General features: G+C 33.2%; 3 protein-coding genes across 3 annotated transcripts; all 3 read left to right on the forward strand.

Moving 5' to 3' along the window:
• Positions 1-7981: 7981 nt before the first annotated feature.
• Positions 7982-10634, forward strand: LOC143630448 (CRS2-associated factor 2, chloroplastic-like). The gene is made up of 6 exons (XM_077099454.1): positions 7982-8625; positions 9122-9249; positions 9332-9557; positions 9641-9768; positions 9843-9987; positions 10077-10634. Exons 1-6 carry the CDS (start codon positions 8010-8012, stop codon positions 10409-10411), a joined length of 1578 nt encoding a protein of 525 aa, XP_076955569.1. The 5' UTR covers positions 7982-8009; the 3' UTR covers positions 10412-10634.
• Positions 10635-11372: 738 nt separating this feature from the next.
• Positions 11373-13082, forward strand: LOC143630393 (uncharacterized). The gene is made up of 7 exons (XM_077099423.1): positions 11373-11720; positions 11793-11826; positions 11890-12231; positions 12320-12385; positions 12458-12549; positions 12640-12687; positions 12761-13082. Exons 4-7 carry the CDS (start codon positions 12332-12334, stop codon positions 12867-12869), a joined length of 303 nt encoding a protein of 100 aa, XP_076955538.1. The 5' UTR covers positions 11373-11720; positions 11793-11826; positions 11890-12231; positions 12320-12331; the 3' UTR covers positions 12870-13082.
• Positions 11393-12226, forward strand: LOC143630423 (uncharacterized). The gene is made up of 5 exons (XM_077099440.1): positions 11393-11417; positions 11480-11720; positions 11793-11826; positions 11890-12066; positions 12215-12226. The coding sequence occupies exons 1-5, from the start codon at positions 11393-11395 to the stop codon at positions 12224-12226; spliced, it is 489 nt and encodes a 162-aa protein (XP_076955555.1).
• Positions 13083-20058: the final 6976 nt, after the last annotated feature.

Consider the following 20058-nt stretch of genomic DNA (forward strand, 5'->3'; position numbering starts at 1 on the left):
TATATATATAATTTTGTACTATCTTAGCAAAAACATACAACTAATGTTGAAAGGAAAAGTAACACGGATTTGGATAGAGTGAATGCATGAAGGTTAGTTAATTTGGGCAAGTTCTTCATGTGCCGCAACTGCAGTTTAGTCATTTAGTATGTGCCTCAAATCAAATGTCATCCCTTTCCTTCTTAAAAGTTATTATTAGCTTCACTTTTAATGCTCTTCTCACCTACTAAACTGTGAATCCAGATTCGATCATGACCCATGTGCTCGCACGTGCGACTTTAACATCCCCTTACGTTGACCCATTCGTGCTCAAACTCAAAGCTTTGAAACGTCAAATTGACAAATTTAGGAAGCTAGTGATGTTCATGAGTAAGAATACGAAAAGCTCACGGAGTACTAAAGAATCCGACTGGACCTATTTGAGTAAAAATGTTCACCAACTGATTAGCTCAAAATACATGTAGCGCTCGAACACACACACATGTGTGTGATATGTCCAATAACAACTCTCTCTCTAACAAAACGGAAACCAGTCGGTGGTGTACAATAAAGCGTAGTGTCCTTATTACAAAAAAAAAACTATAGTTGGCATAGATAGAGTGCAATACAACTCAAAAGGAAGATTATGTATTAGCCGTCCATGTTGATTCAGCAACCGCATTGGCATCTTCAGCAATTGCACAATACGTTACATGTTGATATTAATTCAAGGACCCCGAAACAAGATTGTCACCAAAATATACACAATATACAAGGGTAGAGCAATGCATGATTACTGTCCATTCCACATATTTACACGCAACTCATCGATGAAAAAGGAAACACCAAAAAAAATAAATCAATGGTTTAAACCTTTGTTGTAACACCTTTATGATGATAATTCATTCTACATCACTCGGTCCACATCTAATTCATAGCTTTTCTTACCGGTTTAAAGCTCGTTTCTCTCTCAAGATTGGTAAGCTATGGTATTATTTAAGGATCAAGGAAAACTATAATGAAAATTTTGAACAAGTTTCGAATCAAGATTTGTTCTCGATGAACTTGCCTTTTGGGCATGTTGCATCTGAGGGCCACGGGATCGAATAATCGAACAATAATACGTAAATAACAACAATTATAATAAACGAATCTTTGTATTATTGATTTGTAATGAAACGGATGATTACAATGATGGTGGTCGGAGGTATTTATATCCACCGGCGGTTACATTCTACCGTTGCGTTGGTTCGTAGATATGACGCAACCCTTCTAAACAATTATAATAATATACACCAACAATTAACTAATTACACTTTGTACCCTAACTACACTAACCGAACATTCTAACAGAGTTTATTTATTCTATAATAAACTAACGAAATATTTAACGGAACTTTTAACGAGATCGATGATTAACCAACAATCACCCCCTTAATCTCGATCTTCAACACGACTTGCTTTGTCTTCATAGTAGTGTAGTTAAACTATGTATGAGATGAGCCTCCCGATCTTCTTTTTCTTTGTTTTTCCACTTTGGGCATTCATATGCGAAGTGACCATATTCATTGCATTCATAGCACTTGAGATCACTTTTGTCTTTGTTTCCGCGACTCGCATTTCCACGTCTTCTTTCTTCTTTGAAAGGTTCTCTTCCTTGATCTTTGTCTTGGCTTCTATTACCACGACCTTTTCCATGACGCCAGTTCTTAGGATGATTACTAGCCATCAAAAGCTTTCTTTCGTTATCGTCTTCTGGTTCGTTTGACTTTTAAGGCGTTATTCAAAAGCTATTATTCTTCCTACCGCTTCTTCAAATAGCATTTTGTCAATTTCCAAATGTTGCTCGATAGATGCCACGATTGGTAGAAATTTCTTTTGAACTGAATTGAGCAATTTTCTTACAATTATCTTATCCTTGAGATTGGAACCAAAACTTTTAAATTTGGCTCTAATGCTTCCCAATTTTCTAGAGAAATCACTCACGGATTCATTTTCTTTCATCTTTAACTTCTCCAGCTGGCTCCTTAATGTTTGTATACGTGCTTTCTAAACTAGATCCGCTCCTAGGTGTCGAACTTTTATAGCGTCCCACATTTCTTTTGTTGTCGGGTGTTGTGCCACTTGCATCAAAATATCTTCTGACAACGTTTGTAGGATCATTTCCTTGGTCGTATATGCCTTCTTTTCATCAACTTCTTCTTCTGAGCTTACCGCTTCCCAAAGACCAAAAGCCTTTAAGATTGTCTCCATCAATAATGCCCATTTCGTATAGTTTGACTCGGTTAATTTTGGACATTGAAGAGATATATTCCCTTGCTCACGAATTTTTGTTGATCCACTTGATGAATCTTCTTTGCTAGACATTTTTTCTTACTTCTTACTCGATTGAACCACACATGTTTTTGCTCTTACCACATTATTTGCCACACAGGACTTAGATTGCCACACAGGTCTTAGATGCCACACAGGTCTTACTCTTGCTCAACGAATCACGAAGGTTCAGAGCCACTTATTCTCAACGAATCACGAAGGTTTGGAGTCTTGCTATTCGAATCACACAGCTTCGATTTTTTTATTCATGTTTTTAATTTTTCCAAAATCAATTTCTTGAATTTACTTCTAAATATAATTGTTATTAAAACAATTACTTACTTTTTTTTTACTTTCTAAATAATAAACAATATTTGTTTATAATAACCAATCTTAATTTTTGGTCAATATAAGACTTTCAAGATGACCGTCTCCCTTTTGTTCCCTGTATTCACAGAAATCAAAATTGCCGTTCCTTTTTCCGACTAACACTAGCCACGCCGCTGTTTCGATTTAATCGGTTTCTCCTTATGATTGGGACTTCGCCAATTGATCACGCCTTTCAATCGGTGCTTCTTATCTGTCTTCTTCTGGTCCTTCTACGAATTCTAAACTGCAGATATGTTCTTCTCTTTTGTTCGATCTTACCACCGATTAGGGTTCCGACTTTGGGGTTTATTTAGAGCCTCGCTCTGATACCAATTGAGGGCCACGGGATCGAATAATCGAACAATAATACGTAAATAACAACAATTATAATAAACGAATCTTTGTATTATTGATTTATAATAAAATGGATGATTACAATGATGGTGGTCGAAGGTATTTATACCCACCGGCGGTTACATTCTACCGTCGCGTTGGTTCGTAGATATGACACAACCCTTCTAAACAATTACAATAATAAACACGAACAATTAACTAATTACACTTTGTACCCTAACTACACTAACCGAACATTCTAACAGTGTTTATTTATTCTATAATAAACTAACGAAATATTTAACGGAACTTTTAACGAGATCGATGATTAACCAACAGCATCACCCAAAGACGACTATTTTTTCTAAATATTACTCCATCCGTCCTATTAAAGTGTCCACATTTCTTTTTTTATTTGTCTCATTACAAATGTCAACTTTCAAAATTTATTAGCGAATTTCTAAGTTTACCCTAAACACACACAACTAACATTAATAAATAATATTGATGGACCCAATTTCCAATGGCATTATTGTCATTTGGTAAACAAAGAAAAAAATAGTTTATTCTACCTTAAACTTTGTGTTTTTCAAACTAAGACACTTTGACTGGCACAGAGGGAGTAGTATTTTACTCTTATCATCCTTGTGTATTTTTATATTACAGTTCAAATATAGTTTATAAGTGAAGGTTAACGTACAAATGAAATTAACGTGTCAAACGTGAGAATCAAACAGAGTAATTATATATACAAGTAGAGTAATTATGTAATTACATTATAGAGTAATTACATAATTACTATATGGTGTAATTATATAATTATTCAACTTAATTCTCACGTTTAGCACGTTAATTTTATGGGTAAATTACCAAAATAACACAACTTTGACCCAATTTTAACCAAAATAGACATGCCTATTTTAGCATACATCTCTCCAGTCATGAGTTTTTGACCAATAAATATGTGACACATTTATGGACACATAATTTTATGAAAAGCAAACGGGACCCACATTTAGCCTATAAAAATTCGACACGTGTCAAAGGCGGCTAAACTTAGCCTACATATATGGTTATTTAGCCGACATCCTTGTCTCTTAGCCAGCTTCGGGATATGTGTCTATTCACATAGCCAGCTCAAAATATTCCTTCTTAGTCGGTTCCAACTCGGCTTGTAGGCTAAAGCTTCACTTAGCCGTCTTCTATTTTTCATTTAGCCGTCTAATTTTAGCCGCCAAAATTGAATATTTTACCAACCTTATTAAATATTTAGCCGGCTTCAATCTTTTTATCTCTTAGCCGTCTTGTTAGCCGGTGTAAATTTAGGCCTCAAATTAAATATTTTTACCTACTCAATTAAATATTTAGCCGGATCTATTATTTTTTTCTCTTAGCCGTCAACTTTTTTCTCCTAGCTGGCATATTTTAGCCATCAGAAATAAATACATTTAACTACCAAAATTTAATTTTTCACCAACAATTCTTATAAAACTATACAACCATCTCCACTCTATCTTATAAAACCATCTTCACCATATCAAACTTTTCTACTTTCATATCACAAAAGATCCTCGTTTTTAAAAAATATGTTTGTTAACTTCGTCTTTTACTCGGCTTGTAGGCTAACGCTTCATTTAGCCGTCTTTTTTTTCTTTTATCCGTCTAATTATAACCGCCAAAATTTAAAATACTTTAGCCGCCGTATCTTGTATTTCTCTCTTAGCTATCTTCATTTAGCCGTCATATTAAATACTTTAATTATCAAATTAAATATTTAGCCTGATCACATTTTGGTTCTCTCTTAGTCGTCTTGATTTCTCTCTTAGCACACATGTTTTAGCCGCAAAAGTTAAATATATTTTATAACATAATAAAACACTTGGCTCGTCAAAACTAAATATTTTTCGCCGTCAAAATTAAATACTTTTATCTATGCAACTAATTTTTTAGTCGGCTTCTGTCTTTTTCTTTCTCAGTTGACATGTTTTAGTCATGGTATTATATGTGTTTACTTATCGAGTTTATTTTTTTTTACTTATCATTTTTATAAAATTTTTATAAAGTTTATAAAACCATCTTCACCCTATCTTATTAGACATATAAAGCCATCTTTACACAACCAAAGGTTTTTACTTTCTTACTATACCATGTCTATTTTTTTTATTTAAAAAATGGTTTGTTAACCAATAAAGTTGAATTATATTATCAATAACGTTGTTTTTATGAATGAACTTGGTTTATTTTTATTAAAATTATTTTATGTATGTAGATACTAACAAAAAGATAATATACGAAAATGTTCATTAATAATAATAATAATTAAGAAACATAATAATAACAAACATGCTAAATAACGATTACAATCTACTCGATGGTAGGCCGACAACGCTTAATGTAAATTTTTCCTGCCATAAACCTCTCATATATAAGGATTTTCTCCTTAAACTACACAATTATGGCGGCTAAAATTAGAAGGCTAAAAGAAAAAAAAAGGCTAAGTGAAGCGTTAGCCTACAAGTCGAGTAAACGACGACGTTAAAAAACATATTTTTTTAAAGCGAGGATCTTGTGTGATAAGAAAATATAGCGTGAAGATGGTTTTATAAGATGGAGTGAAGATGATTGTATGGTTTTATAAGAATGGTTGGTGAAAAATTAAATTTGGGTAGGTAAATGTATTTATTTCTGATTGCTAAAACATGTCAGCTATGAGGAAAAATTGATGACTGATAGAAAAAAGTAATAGAAACCGGCTAAATATTTAATTGAGTATGTAAAAATATTTAATTTGGGGGCTAAATTTACACCGGCTAAATTTGATAATATATATTTAATAATTAACTTAATCTTAAATATATATAATGAAACATCCCTACATTCTCTCAAGCCACCGGATTGCTTTATTTGTAAATGAAGGTTTCTTATGTATTTGACCCAAATTCACGGGTATGGATCTCACCAAACCCATATAGCCCTTAAACGGGTTATAAGATATCATTAAATAAAAAATTAATCTCACTAAATATTTGATATGAAAATCCTATAAAATAGGGATATATTAAAAATTGATATCCGATTTTTTTAAAAAAATATTATTTATAATTAAAAAAATTATAGTAAAAAAATAAGCAGGTTATGGATCTCACCAAACCCAGATCATTTTAAACCGATTATAACATCTTATTTATTTGTGAAACCCTTTCATCATCAAATTTTAAGTATATTATAACTTTCTTATAATAAATAATACAATAAAATAATATATATATATAGGGGTGGGTTACTGTACAATAATCAGTTATCGTACATTAGGTACGCGGGCTCTATAAACGTCGATTTTACATGGTGGCATAATCGTAAATAACCAAATCTAATTCTACAATCTAATTCATCAATTGATTCATCAGACGTCCATCCATATCAATATAAATCAATCGTCGATCCATATCAAACTAATCTACAGATTGACATCAAACTAAATTGAGTTATCTAAACCTAAAAAATGTTCGTTACCTGCGAATAAACTTCAAACACAATCGGTCAAATTTTTTTACAATTAAACAAACGATTGTTGTTTGTTCTTCAATGTTTCGCCTAATCATACGTATTTGAGCCTTCAATTTTACAATTGCAGCTTATTTTGGATGTTAAACAAAACTGAAGACACTGTACATTTAAACGTTCTGACAAAAAATGAACACCTTTAAACGTTCAAGTTTAAAAGTTCTGTACCAAAACTTTAGAAGTTCTAACAAAAAGGTTTAGAAGTTCTAACAAAAACATCAATCGATTATGGAATTCCAGAAATAATGCACTCAATCGAGCTCTGATTAGGGTTCAAAATATTATGTTTAAACGTTCTGAAACAAAACTGAAGACCTTTAAAACGTTCTGGCCAAAAAAGAGCATCTTTAAACATTCTAATACGTTCACAGATGTTCTGGGTGTTAAAAAAATGAACATCTTTAAACGTTCTAAGAAGTTCTGCGTGTTCAAAAAAGTTTATAAGTTGTGATAAAGTTTAAGTTTAGAAGTTCTGAGTGTTCAAAAAAGTTTAGAAGTTGTAAAAAGTTCTGGGTGTTCAAAAAAGTTTAGAAGTTCTAAGAAGTTCTGAGTGTTCAGAACTTCTAAAACTAACCAAAAAAATCACTTCATATAATCTCATAATCATCAAACAATCGTCAATCGATCGTTAATTTGATCATTGATTCGATCATATGAACAAAATATGGAACGCCTGCAACTGGGTTTCTGCAAAACTCAAAATTGATTAATTGAAACTTCAAATTGATGATTAATTGGACCAATTTCAAAGTTTAATTGATCAATTAGTTCAACAATTTCAATTTCAATTGGTCAATTTTATCAACTGACATGTGAGCAACGATCGATGGTTGTGTCGGAAGAAGATGGTGGTCACGAAGGTGGATGGTGGACGGAATCGTTGAACGGCGATGGTGAAGGTGGACGGAGTCGACGGGAAAAGAGGTTGACGGAGGCCAACTCGCGTAATTGTGATTTTATGGTTATTGAAGATGGACGTCTGAGAATATCGCGTACCTATTGTACGATAAAGGATTTTCATATTCTATCATTTATCTATATATATATATATATGTTAAAAACGAATAATATAAAACAACCTTGTAAACGTGGGATAAAAGCTCGTTAATTAATATATAAATAATATATATTATTTTATACATAAATTTATAATAGAAGAAAGTATATAAAACAATTATTATTATATAAAGAAAAATTGATAAACGAGACGAGCCCAAGTTGAGTTTGAGCTTGAACACCTACTCACGTCACAAGCTCGAGCTCTGAAAATAAAATTCAAAACTAGTCAAGCTCGAGCTTAAGCTCAATAGAAATTAAACAGCCGAATTCTAAATGTTAAATTAGCCACTGAACTGAAGCCCCATCCTATCATCATCACTCTAGATATTTCATTTCCATCTGCAACTGCAATTGCAGTTCTGCAACTGCAACTAACGAACTCATCTTCCAAAATGACGATTTTATCCTCTCTCCCAAACCCTAACCTCTTCTCCTCCCTCCCATCACCACCACCACCACCACCGTCCACCACCGTCAAACCACCAATCCCCATCCCCAAACACCCACCTAAACCCAAACCCAAACCCAAACCCAAACCCCAATCCAACCCCGCATTCAAAACCTTCCACCACCGCTCCAAATACTACGAACCCATCAAACACCCCCACGTCATCCTCTCAGACGGCGACCGCTCCGTCGTCATAGGCGACTCCGGCGTGTCCTACCAACTCCCCGGCGCCCCCTTTGAGTTCCAGTTCAGTTACTCTGAGGTCCCACGAGCCAAGCCCATTGCCATTCGCGAGCCCGCTTTTCTTCCCTTTGCCCCGCCGACTATGCCCAGACCTTGGACCGGTAAACCACCCTTGAAGAAATCCACTAGAAAGATTAAGCTTTTCGAGTTGCCGAATAATAATGATAATGTTAAGAGACTGGAGATGTTGAAGGCGTATGAGCTTGGGAATTTTCAAGTCAGACCGAGGGAGGAAGTGCTTGGGAAGCCTTTGACCCGAACCGAGAGATACGAGCTTGTTAAACGTCATGTTTCTAATAATCGCCAGGTCAATCTTGGTAATATTAATATTAACACTCTACTTGTAAATGCACAATTTACAACTACTACGGGTGCAAACCAGCTGATGACGTTTTGACTTACAAGAGCTCGATCCCGCCTCGTGTATTATGTATTAACTTTTTTAATTATTTAGATGTATTTTGAGAAACTTTAAACAAGCTTGAGCGCAAATCTTGCTCATGGGTAGTACCTTAAACGAGCCAAAGCTTGCCTCGAGCTCAGTTGTGTAATGTGAAGTTAATACATAGAAGTAAAAAAAAAACTAAAATTTAAAAATACAGAGGGCTTGACGAGCGTGAACGGTCTTCTCATACAAGGGTCGAGCTCTGTCTCGATTACTAAACAAGCTTTGAGGCTCAGGCTCAGGCTCGGTCTTGATGACTAAGCTTTTAGGTTTAGGCTTCACTCGGGCTCAATAAGGGTTGACTTCTTGACTTGTTTGCACCCGTATTTACAACCTGCTAATCCTAAATTATAAATTGGGTTTCGTAGGAAGGGATGGATTGACACATAATATGTTGGAACTGATACATTCACATTGGAGAAGGGATCCTGTTTGTAAAGTCCGATGTCTCGGTGTTCCCACGGTCGATATGCGAAACCTGTGTCGTGTTCTTCAGGTTCTTTAAAATTATTATATTATCGATTTACATTGATTTATCGAAGTGAAACATTTATGCTAAATGTTGGTTAAAACAACAGGAGAAAACAGGCGGTAAGATCATTCTTAGAACTGGTGGTGTGTTGTATCTTTTTCGCGGTAGACATTATGACCCGCATAATCGACCAAAATACCCCGTGATGCTATGGAAACCCGCGACTCCGGTTTACCCTAAACTCATACAAGAAGCACCCGAAGGGCTGACTAAAGACGAAGCCGATGAGTTGAGAATGAAAGGGAAAAAACTTCCCCCAATTTGTAAACTAGGTAAACTTATGTTACATGTTTGCCTATTGTGTTACATATTTCATTTTACTTGATTTTATTTATTTAAATCGTTTATTTAACAGCGAAAAATGGAGTGTATCTTAATCTAGTGAAAGATGTGAGGCACGCTTTTGAAGAATCTCCGTTGGTGAAGATCGACTGTAGAGGGATGCATGCAAGTGATTACAAGAAGCTTGGTGCTAAGTTAAAGGTTTGTAGATCTTTTCTCTATATGATTAAAATTATATAACAATGTTGCAATTTCATTTGTTATATATTTTCTAGGAATTAGTACCCTGCGTGCTACTATCTTTTGACGACGAACAAATCTTGATATGGAGAGGTCATGGTTGGAGATCTATGTACCATGGTGAACGTATATCATCAGGCCCTACTTCTGAAACCATTGCAAATGATCCTAGTTTTTCGGGTAATTATGAAACTAATATTATCTAGTGACATCATAGATTCACAGTTTCGGTTTGTCTGATAATTCGTTTATTTTGTTTTTTGCATCAGAAATAAGATCATCGATTTCGAGTCCTCGAATGACACAGTTATGGAGGCGGGCTATTGAGTCGAGCAAGGCGATGTTGCTGGAAGATACTGATATGGGCCCTGATGATCTGTTGAAGGTGGTTGAGGAATTTGAGACGGTTTCGCAGTTGACAGAGCATTCGTATCCAGCAGTGATTGTGTCAAATGAAGAAAGTCAAGCGCGTGATTCTGAATACGAGGATTATAGTGAGGATGAGGACTATTTTGATGAGGAATCAGAGGATGATGATTATGTTGACTTGAGTGAAAAGTCAGCTCCTCCAGGGTCGTTGCCGGTTGATTTTCTAGCAGAGTAGCTCAGTGACGGTGATGATTGGAGGCCAAACCGAAGTCGGAGATGAGAGTGATCCTGACTCCGGTGTGTATATAATGGCTGAAATCAGTTGACGAACTTTTGTAAAGCTTTAAGTCAGCTCGTTTATTTTTTATTTATTTTGAAAATGTAAAAGAAAAATTACATTGTGCAAATTAAACAGGATTATAAAAGTTCCGAAAATATAGTTGAAAAAAGTAAATGAATATCATAAACCAATGCTTTGGTTATGTTATGTTTAATAACAGGAAATTATGTTTCTGTTTATAAACAATGGTTTACTTATTTTTTGTTATGGTTTTGCCGTCTTTATCGAATATTTATTATTTGTGGATTTACTAAAACAATACGCGGCTGACTATAGTTCGGGTAGATATATTTTGGCATTCCTTTTTTGTATACAAATGTTTATTTTCATCTGGTATGTTTGTTTAGAACTATACTAATAAGTTGGTATTTTGTTGATTAAGAAACAATTATATGAGTCATGTGGTAGGTTTGAAAGTTTTCGGTAAAGTAGAATGTGAGAAGATGTTGACATTAATTGGCTAGCACCATTGGACCATTATGTTGCAGCTGCTGTTGATGTTTGACATTAATTCACCCCTGGATTCCAACTGCTTTCTTAAGGGCAGTTTCTCTCAAACACTGATTCCTTCGACACGCTCCTGATCAGCAATCACGCCGAAAAACTAAACAGGTATTCCACAATCTAGTTAAATGTTTCAGCTTCATACATGTGTTTACAATCTCTAGTTTTCAGTCATTCATGTTAATAACTGATCATGATTCATAATTTCCCCCAAGTTCCAAGCAGAACCATACAATTGTTCTACAAAAATAAAGTAGCGTAATAATAATTACTTAGTGTTAGCGTAAGTTATTTGTATGTTTCTCACGTTTAGAGCTGTTTGTATTTTAACCTATTCATCCATAACTAACAGGTACTTATTCGGAAGCATCGATGACTGTTGATACAACCGACCCAAGTTACTGGTTAAACTGGAGGTTTTCCTATGTGCGTTATGGGTCTTAATTGCTTTGATAATAGCATCAATCTTAATAATCAAATATGAAGTTTTCAACAAAAAGAAAACTCACACGAAATACGATGAGCTTGATGCGGACCCCATTGGGATATTATACGAGGATGAAACATGGAAGACTTGTTTCAAATCTATCCATCCTACGTGGCTGCTTGTTTACAGATTATTTGCATTTGGTGTGATGCTGGCATTATTTATTGCTAACGTTGTTATTGATGGAACCGACGTACTTTTCTTTTACACTCAGTAAGTGTTTTAAGTTAACATAAGACTTAAAAAGTAATTTTGATGATGTTAATTTGATCTTGTGATGAACAGGTGGACATTTGCTTTGGTCGCTTTCTATTTTGGGGTATGCAATTTTATTATTTATATCATAAGTTATTTGAATATTAATTCGGTATACTATGCGTAGCTTGCATCGTCACACTCAATTTACGGGTGTTACCAATATTGGAATGGAATCGATGATGATAATATCGATAATGCCATTATAGACCACGAACGAGGCGCTTACATGCCAATTAACCCACCTAGTCGTGTTAGAAAGACCGCTGGTGTTTGGGGCTATTTCTTTCAAATAGTCTTTCAGGCAAGTTTTTTAATAAATACTTATTTTCATTGTTTTATTGTTAAAATCGATCTTGCGTTCTTTTTTAATTAACAGACATGCTCAGGTGCGGTTGGACTCACTGATAGTGTGTATTGGTTTATAATATATCCGTTTCTTACTCCTGCAGGGTACAATTTAGACTTCGTATGTTTTTTTCGTTCTTTTATACATTTATTGCATGTTAACGATATGAATCCAATTTGAGAGGGTAATTTTGTCATTTTCAATATAGTTTAATGTTACCATGCATTCTGTCAATGCTGTTCTGCTTCTTGTTGATATATTTCTGAATCGCCTGGTAAGTTGCACACGAATCAGTTTAAAACTACCGTGCCAGCTATCTAGTTGACTAAGTTACTTTTTTAATCAGCGGTTTCCTTTCTATCGGTTGGCTTATTTTGGCCTGTGGACATGTATATATGCCATTTTCCAATGGATCGTTCATGCGTGCGTATCATTCTGGTAAGCTGAGATTTTGCGTTGTTCAAATCCATAATTTCACATGATAAAAGCGTTTGTTAAAATATATCCGTATGGTGCTTGATATTGCAGGTGGCCATATCCCTTTCTTGATTTATCATCTCCATATGCTCCCATTTGGTATATAATATGTTCTTATTACATGAATAATGTAGGATTTGAATAACGATTAATAATTAGCGATTGATTGCAGGTATTTAGGAGTGGGATTAATTCTTCTTCCTGCTTATGGCATCTTTGCACTCATAGTTTGGGGAAAACAGCGTTTATTGTCAAAATTTCATAACGTACGTTGGGCATGATACGATGTACCAGGATCTCAACCATTTTAGTTGTAAGATCCTAAAGGTTAGATTATGTTGTCTTGACAAATTCAATTCAATGCTGTTTTAGTGGCTTGTATATGATGCAGAGCAACTTGTACTTTGATGATTTGTGAAAAGATATGCCCAATATTTATATGCAAAGCAATTACTAAGTGATGGAAATTAGGAGTTAGTTTGTATTTCTCAGTTCTGTTATGGATTTACAACCCATATGGGTATATCTGTTTTTCTTAATGCTATGGCAAAAATTCGATTTATCATATTGTGACTACAAGATTTGATCAAGATTATTAACTTCTTTTTATTTTTATTTTATATGTTTAGAACTGTTGTTAGTTTGCTAATGAACCCTGGATTCAAATCGCACTTTTCTGAAAACTTAATCACAGTCGGTAACCATGGAGAAAATAGTAGAGTGTTAGTTTCCTATCTCGTCAAAATGAACTCTCGAGTCCATTGTTATATTCACACAAAGTGTCCGTTTTTATAATTGACACAAGCTGAAACTGCCCATAAATAACTGAATGGTGTCAACTCGCGAACAGCCACGTCAGTTGCAACGAGCAATCAAAATTCTTTTTGTGAAGTTTGTTATAAAGTCATTAAATTGTGAAAGATGCTTATAAATCTTTTGGCTTATAAACTTATGCGGATCTCGATCACATTAACCTTTTTATTATTATTTTTTCTTTTGGTACACATGTAACTATACTACTATAGCCTTAGCCTAGAGATTAATATGATTAGCTTACAAAAGGAATCTAACATAATTGTTAAATACTATTGTTCTTTTTATTCTCTTACATTTTAAAACGTTTAAAAGCCAATAATAAGTTTATCAAAATGCAATATTTATAAAAGGATCTCATCCCTAACAACCACATGCATTGTTTGGTATTCGCTATTGTTCTTTTTATTCTCTTACATTAAGTATTCGCTGGGATGTAACAATGGATAACTATTATTGTAAATATTAGCTTATTAACTATTTTGTTGTACTTGCAATGTTTAGACTTATGATTATATTTGTTACAGATTATTACTTAATCTTTTGACCGTTAAAGATTTATATTACAATACTGGTAATTGATAAAGTAGCTAACAAATATTACTATGTATTTGTTATAATATTTTTATATCATTCAGTATATGGTTTAGAAGTAATTGCTAAATGTTAAATATTTTCAAAATTAGACAGCCAGACAAAATAACGAAAAGTGGATATTGACATTCAAAGTGGGCCCATAAGCCCATACACTACTATAATAGCCCATGATTGTGGGCCCCTGTTGATCATGCACTATATTTGACTAGAACTAGAAGTCTAGAACGACAGATATTTATAATCATATATTAATTTCCTGTTTATTGCGCTTTAAAAAAAACTAAGTAAGTTGATTTATTATTAAGCAGCTTAACTTTATAGATCTAGTCAGCTAAATGGTCGAATTGCACTATTACAAAAACATGCTAAATGGTCGACCAGTCAGCCACATGATGAGTCATAACATTCCACTTTACATTATGTGACATTTTTCAGATATGTAAATAATTATTGAGCTACAAGTCATCACATTTAATGAAGTTGAATGTATTTAATAATATATTAATATGTTTGGGTTATGTTTTAAAAATTTAAAGTGTATTTATTGTGTACCATAGATTGCAACATTTAGTCAGTCGTTTAAAAAAAGTTATATCTTAAACACAACTTAAATACTAATTACAAAAACTATTGTTGTGTTAAGAGTTTCAGTTGTGTTCACTTAACAACTTTTAGAGAAATGCAAGGCAATACCCAACATAGAAACACACAACAACTTTCATGAGGATTTGGTTGACGTATCATGAGGCATCGTTCACATGATATTGACCATAGTTGAAGTATTCATTTGTGTTTTTCTTGTTTATTAAAATAAAAAATCTTAAATTAGTATTAGTGCTTTATGTTAAGTGATTAAAAATGTTTGTCGTAAACAAGTTATGAAAAAACCAATTAAAAGCTAGCTCACATCTACATGATAATTAGTTCATTACATAACCATGTGTTATGGTAACTAACAGTGATAATGAAAATGTTGTCACGTAGACGCCACTTAAGCTTGAAGAGTTTTACTATCTATATCAGTCATATCACTAAACATATGTTATGTTAATTATAGTAAGTGGCCATCTAAATTACTATTTTTTAGTTCATTAATTAATTTAAACAATTAACATTATTTACTTTAATTATTAAAACCGTAAAACATTAAAGTTATATATAACAAACAAGAATTTTGGTGTTGTTGGACCGTTATTGGTCCTTCTAACAGCATCTAACTGGATCATATAATTATTATTTTTTAATCATTAAATGATTATTCGCGTCGCCTCATCATATGGGGCTGACAACGCTCGGATTTTACCGACTCGACGCCACAACACAAGGGACGATAAAGCTCGGGTTTTATCAAAGACCGGATTTTGCCAGCATTTTGTTTTAGTTTCGATACTGTGATGAACGTAACAGAAACCGACCGAATTCATGTCGACTCACCGCCGCAACGCTCGAGTTGTACCAGCGTACCGTTTTTACCGACTCACCGCCCCAACGTTCGGCACCAACAACGCTTGGGTTTTACCAACGTCCGGGTTTTACGGACATATAAGCGTCGTTTTTTTATTTGTTTATAAGTTACTATGAAGAACTTATTTCATAGATTTTAACGCTTAGGTTTTACCAATGTTGCTTATACTATAACGAATGTAATTGACATTAGCCGAATTCGCGTTGACTCGCTGCAATAAAGCGACCGGTACATAAGCATATCCGACCTGGCCCGACGCGACGTGCTGGATAGAAAAACTAGTTATATATAATAGATACCTTTTAAACTTTCAATTACTAGACTTTTGCCACAATACTTTGATACATATACTTTTTGGCCCCTTAACTTTGGTAATGAAACTTTCGTCACATTACTTTTATCGTATTAAATCGAACTGATCTACCTGAATTGTCGCTGCATACTTGCTGCAACGAATGGTAGCTTTTGAATATGTAATGCATTTAACCCGCTCCACCGTAACAAACAAGCAAAATTACTTGTTAATATTAAAGCATCAATAAATAAAATGTAATGTATTTTAATCATACAACCCACTACAGACCGTAATTTTCCTTAATTTCTTTTACATCGTCTCAGCTTGTTCACGATCTTTTCTCATCAAACACAACACATCGGCCCAAAAAACTTCATATTCGCTCTCTTTTCCAATATTTTTTTAAGTTTGTTTTTTTTTCTAATAGAAAACCATTAAATGTTGACATCTTCTCTAATTTGTTATCCAAACTTTATATGTATACAGGGATTTGGGGCGTGAACACTGCCCCTGGGCGAATTGTGTGTGTGTATGTTGGGGGGGGGGGGGGCACGAGGGGTTTTTCTCGCCCTGCAATGTCTATGTGTTTTGTGTGTGATATATATATATATATATATATATATATATATATATATATATATATATATATATATATATGATTGATTTTTTTTAGAACCACTTTGAGTTTTAAGAACTCAAAAGAACTCAACGTAACAATTTTTTTTTCGAATTTTTTTTACACATGTGTAATACGTAAGTGTAAGTGATGTACAAAAAATTACGGTATTTTTTTACACACCGAATCGACTTTTTACACATGTGTAACTAACGTTTAAACTTGTGTAATTATCAAAAACACTTATTCTCTCTCCTGCTTCCTTTTTTAATTAAATTTAATCTCAGCAACATATTTCATATCATTTAATTAAATGTGTGGTTCAAAATTGAGTTATTAAAGTTCTTAAAACTCACCATGGTTCTCAAAATAACCCTCCTATATATATATATATAGATAGATAAAGGATCCAATACAATAATCCCTAATCGTACATTACGTACGCGACTCGCATCCCCGTCGATTTCAAATAACACGCGGTGGCAATATTGTAATATTCATCAAATCGTTGTTTCCATCGATTTCGTCCACCTTCAACATGACCATTTAGCAATCCGTCACCATCCAACGATCCTGTCCACCGTCCACCGTACACCATCTTCCTCCGTCACGACCTGTTGATAAAATTGACCAATTGAAATTGAAATTGTTGAACTAATTGACCAATTAAACTTTGAAATTGGTCCAATTAATCATCAATTTAAAGTTTCAATTGATCAATTTTGAGTTTTGAGTGATGGGTTTTAACTGAACGTCTAAAGTTTTAAGCGCCATTTACAGAAACCCAGTTGCAGACGTTCCATATTTTGTTCATATGATCGAATCAATGATCAAATTAACGGTCGATTGACGATTGTTTGATGATTATGAGATTATATGAAGTGATTTCAGTGTTCAATTTCATGTTTACAGGTGTTTAATTTTTTTTGTTAGTTTTAGAAGTTCTGAACACCCAGAACTTTTTAGAACTTCTAAACTTTATCAGAACTTCTAAACTTTTTTTAACACCCAGAACTTATTAGAACTTCTAAACTTTATCAGAACCTCAAAACTTTTTTTAACTACCTGAACTTCTTAGAACGCATTAGAAAGTTTTAAAGATGTTCATTGTTTTTTGAACACCCAGAATTTCATACATTACGTATTAGAACGTTTTAAAGATGCTCTTTTTTGGTCAGAACGTTTAAAGGTCTTCAGCTTTGTTTCTGAACGTTTAAACATAATATTTTGAACCCTAATCAGAGCTCGATTGAATGCGTTATTTCTGCAATTCCATAATCGATTGATGATTCTAAAGCCTCTTACACATCAATTCGATTAATTAAATCATCAATTTTGGTGTTTATTTTGGTCAGAACGTTTAAACTTTGAGCAGAACGTTTAAACATGAACCCTAATTATAGCTCAATTAAGTGTGTTAATTTGTAGTTTCATAATCGATTGATGACTCTAAAGCCACTTACACATCAATTCGATTGATTAAATCATCAATTTTTGATCAATTTGAAGATTTTTAATGTTCAGGGACGTTCTATTTCAATTTTGGTTTTTGACTTTAGAGATTTCATATTTTAAGCTGTGATTAGAGTTTAGAAATTGGATTAGATTGAGCGACAAGTTCCGAATTTGGACCAGACTTGATTTGTAATCGACGAATTTTGATCGCGAACTACTGTTGGGTTATTTACAAAATTGCCACCACGCGTTTTTTAATCAAACGCTCTGGAATGTCGCGTACCTAATATATGATAAGTCATTATTGTACGTTAACCCACCCCTATATATATATGGGGCTACAACACCATTACACCCTAAAAACAAAAAACCACTCTTTACTGACCGAACGTCACATGACGCAAAACGCCCCATTTTATAGCCCTTCCACTACCCATAGCCTTGTTAAATTGACAACGAACGTTTGAAGTAGTTAAGCAAGAAGATGGAGGAGTAGACTATCTGATATAAAAAATTATTGAGTATGCCAACTATTTATAGGTTAAATTTTTGAATGATTTATTTAATACTAGGGTGTAGACCCGTGTGACACGCGGGTGAAAGAACATGTCACTACAAATAATAAATTTAAACATACGGTCAAATTAAGATAATAGTGGTTGATAGTTTGTTACAAAACTATTATCAAATTACATTGTCTAAACATTCAAACTTAAAATTTACAATAACTTAAATTAAACAGTACCAACAAAATACATTAACAAAACCGCTAAACAGGTTCTTGATATTAAAACATCAGCCAAATCTTCAAAAGTTAAACCAGCACAAACTTCAAATTCCTAAACACCTGAAAATTTGTAAAAACAAAACAAAAATTCATTAAAATTAATTTAACATAACAACATGTTTAATAATTAATAACATCTAAGCGTGGTTACTAAGTCTAAAAAAATGTTGTCAATATAATTCTTTTATTAAATCTATGTCTATGTCTAATATGTAATGTAAAGTATTAATATATTACATTCTACTTCCTAATCGGACAACAAACTTTCGGAATAACAATCATAATAAATTTGATAGTGTAAAAAGGTCTTTAACATCTACTACTTGTATTAAATATAACAACAATACGAAAAGAGTTATATTTTACCTTAATGTTCGTCATCAGACTCAAAATTGTCGGGAAAATCTTCATAATCACTCTCATAGTTAGAACATTCTTCTAACCATTTGACCTTCGAACTAACCTCAGCTTCCAACTCAAGATGCGCAAGTTCTTTTCTTGCATTTGCTAACTTTAACACGTCAAGCTCTCTCAACATCACCAAATCATCACACGACAATAGTTGTTTCGGCTTAAAATTCTTATACTCTCCATTCTCGAACCAGACAACAACCTTGTTTTGATAAGGGTAAAAGAACCACTCCCTTACATGTTCATAAGGTTATGCCTCTTGATAAAGATCATGAAAGAAATTATGTAAAACATTTATCAAATTTGTTTCTTGTTGACATGGCAAATTCTTCCTAAGACCGATCTTATGTATCTGATGTTTAAACTGGTTATCGAACAACATGACTGATTCAATATTATCTTTTTCTAACGTTGCTAAATTGCTAAATACAAATTGATACTTACGGAATAGTTTACAATACCTCCAGTTCATAATCGTAGCCATTAAAGGAGTTTAGTTATCTTGAGAAACTTAGTATTGTTAAAGAAGAAGAAGAATAAGATTAAAATGGAAAATTAAAAAATAGATATAAGAAGTGACGGTTTTATTGTTCCAAGAAAATTAATGATGAACTATAGTTAATTATATTTAATTAGATAGTATGATAAATATCTTAAATAATTTAAAGTAAATATTGAAAATGTGTGTTATAAAACGAATTTAAACAAACAGGTTTATATCCAGAAAATTTATGTATAATATTAAAAATAAAAAATTAAATATAGGATACCAAAAAAATATTAAATACAAAAAGTTATGTACAAATGTTGTAAAGTATAGAACAAAATAAATTACATTATAACCATTACATTTATTATGAGATTCCAAATCGAATTACATAGGAAATTTAAACAATTAACATTCTATGTTTCCAAAAATCTCCTTGTAAACAACATTTGTTGTTTTATTTATAAGCTTTGATTCTTTGTCGAGTATCACTAACTTAATACCATCTCTAGTCTTCACTTGTGACAAAGCAACATAAAGCTGA

Source organism: Bidens hawaiensis, unplaced genomic scaffold (assembly GCF_021521415.1).
Source record: "Bidens hawaiensis isolate Kalapana, Puna unplaced genomic scaffold, B.hawaiensis_p1.1 tig00005663_1, whole genome shotgun sequence".
NCBI lineage: Eukaryota > Viridiplantae > Streptophyta > Magnoliopsida > Asterales > Asteraceae > Bidens > Bidens hawaiensis.

Coding starts and splice junctions, on each gene's coding strand:
- LOC143630423 (XM_077099440.1), top strand. CDS start 11,393: ATGACTGTTGATACAACCGACCCAA. Junction 11,721..11,792: donor GTACTTTTCTTTTACACTCA/GTAAGTGTTTTA, acceptor TGTGATGAACAG/GTGGACATTTGCTTTGGTCG. Junction 11,827..11,889: donor TGGTCGCTTTCTATTTTGGG/GTATGCAATTTT, acceptor TACTATGCGTAG/CTTGCATCGTCACACTCAAT.
- LOC143630393 (XM_077099423.1), top strand. CDS start 12,332: ATGCATTCTGTCAATGCTGTTCTGCTTCTTGTTGATATATTTCTGAAT. Junction 12,550..12,639: donor CATGCGTGCGTATCATTCTG/GTAAGCTGAGAT, acceptor TTGATATTGCAG/GTGGCCATATCCCTTTCTTG. Junction 12,688..12,760: donor TCTCCATATGCTCCCATTTG/GTATATAATATG, acceptor GATTGATTGCAG/GTATTTAGGAGTGGGATTAA.
- LOC143630448 (XM_077099454.1), top strand. CDS start 8,010: ATGACGATTTTATCCTCTCTCCCAAACCCTAACCTCTTCTCCTCCCTC. Junction 8,626..9,121: donor TAATCGCCAGGTCAATCTTG/GTAATATTAATA, acceptor TGGGTTTCGTAG/GAAGGGATGGATTGACACAT. Junction 9,769..9,842: donor AGCTTGGTGCTAAGTTAAAG/GTTTGTAGATCT, acceptor TATATTTTCTAG/GAATTAGTACCCTGCGTGCT.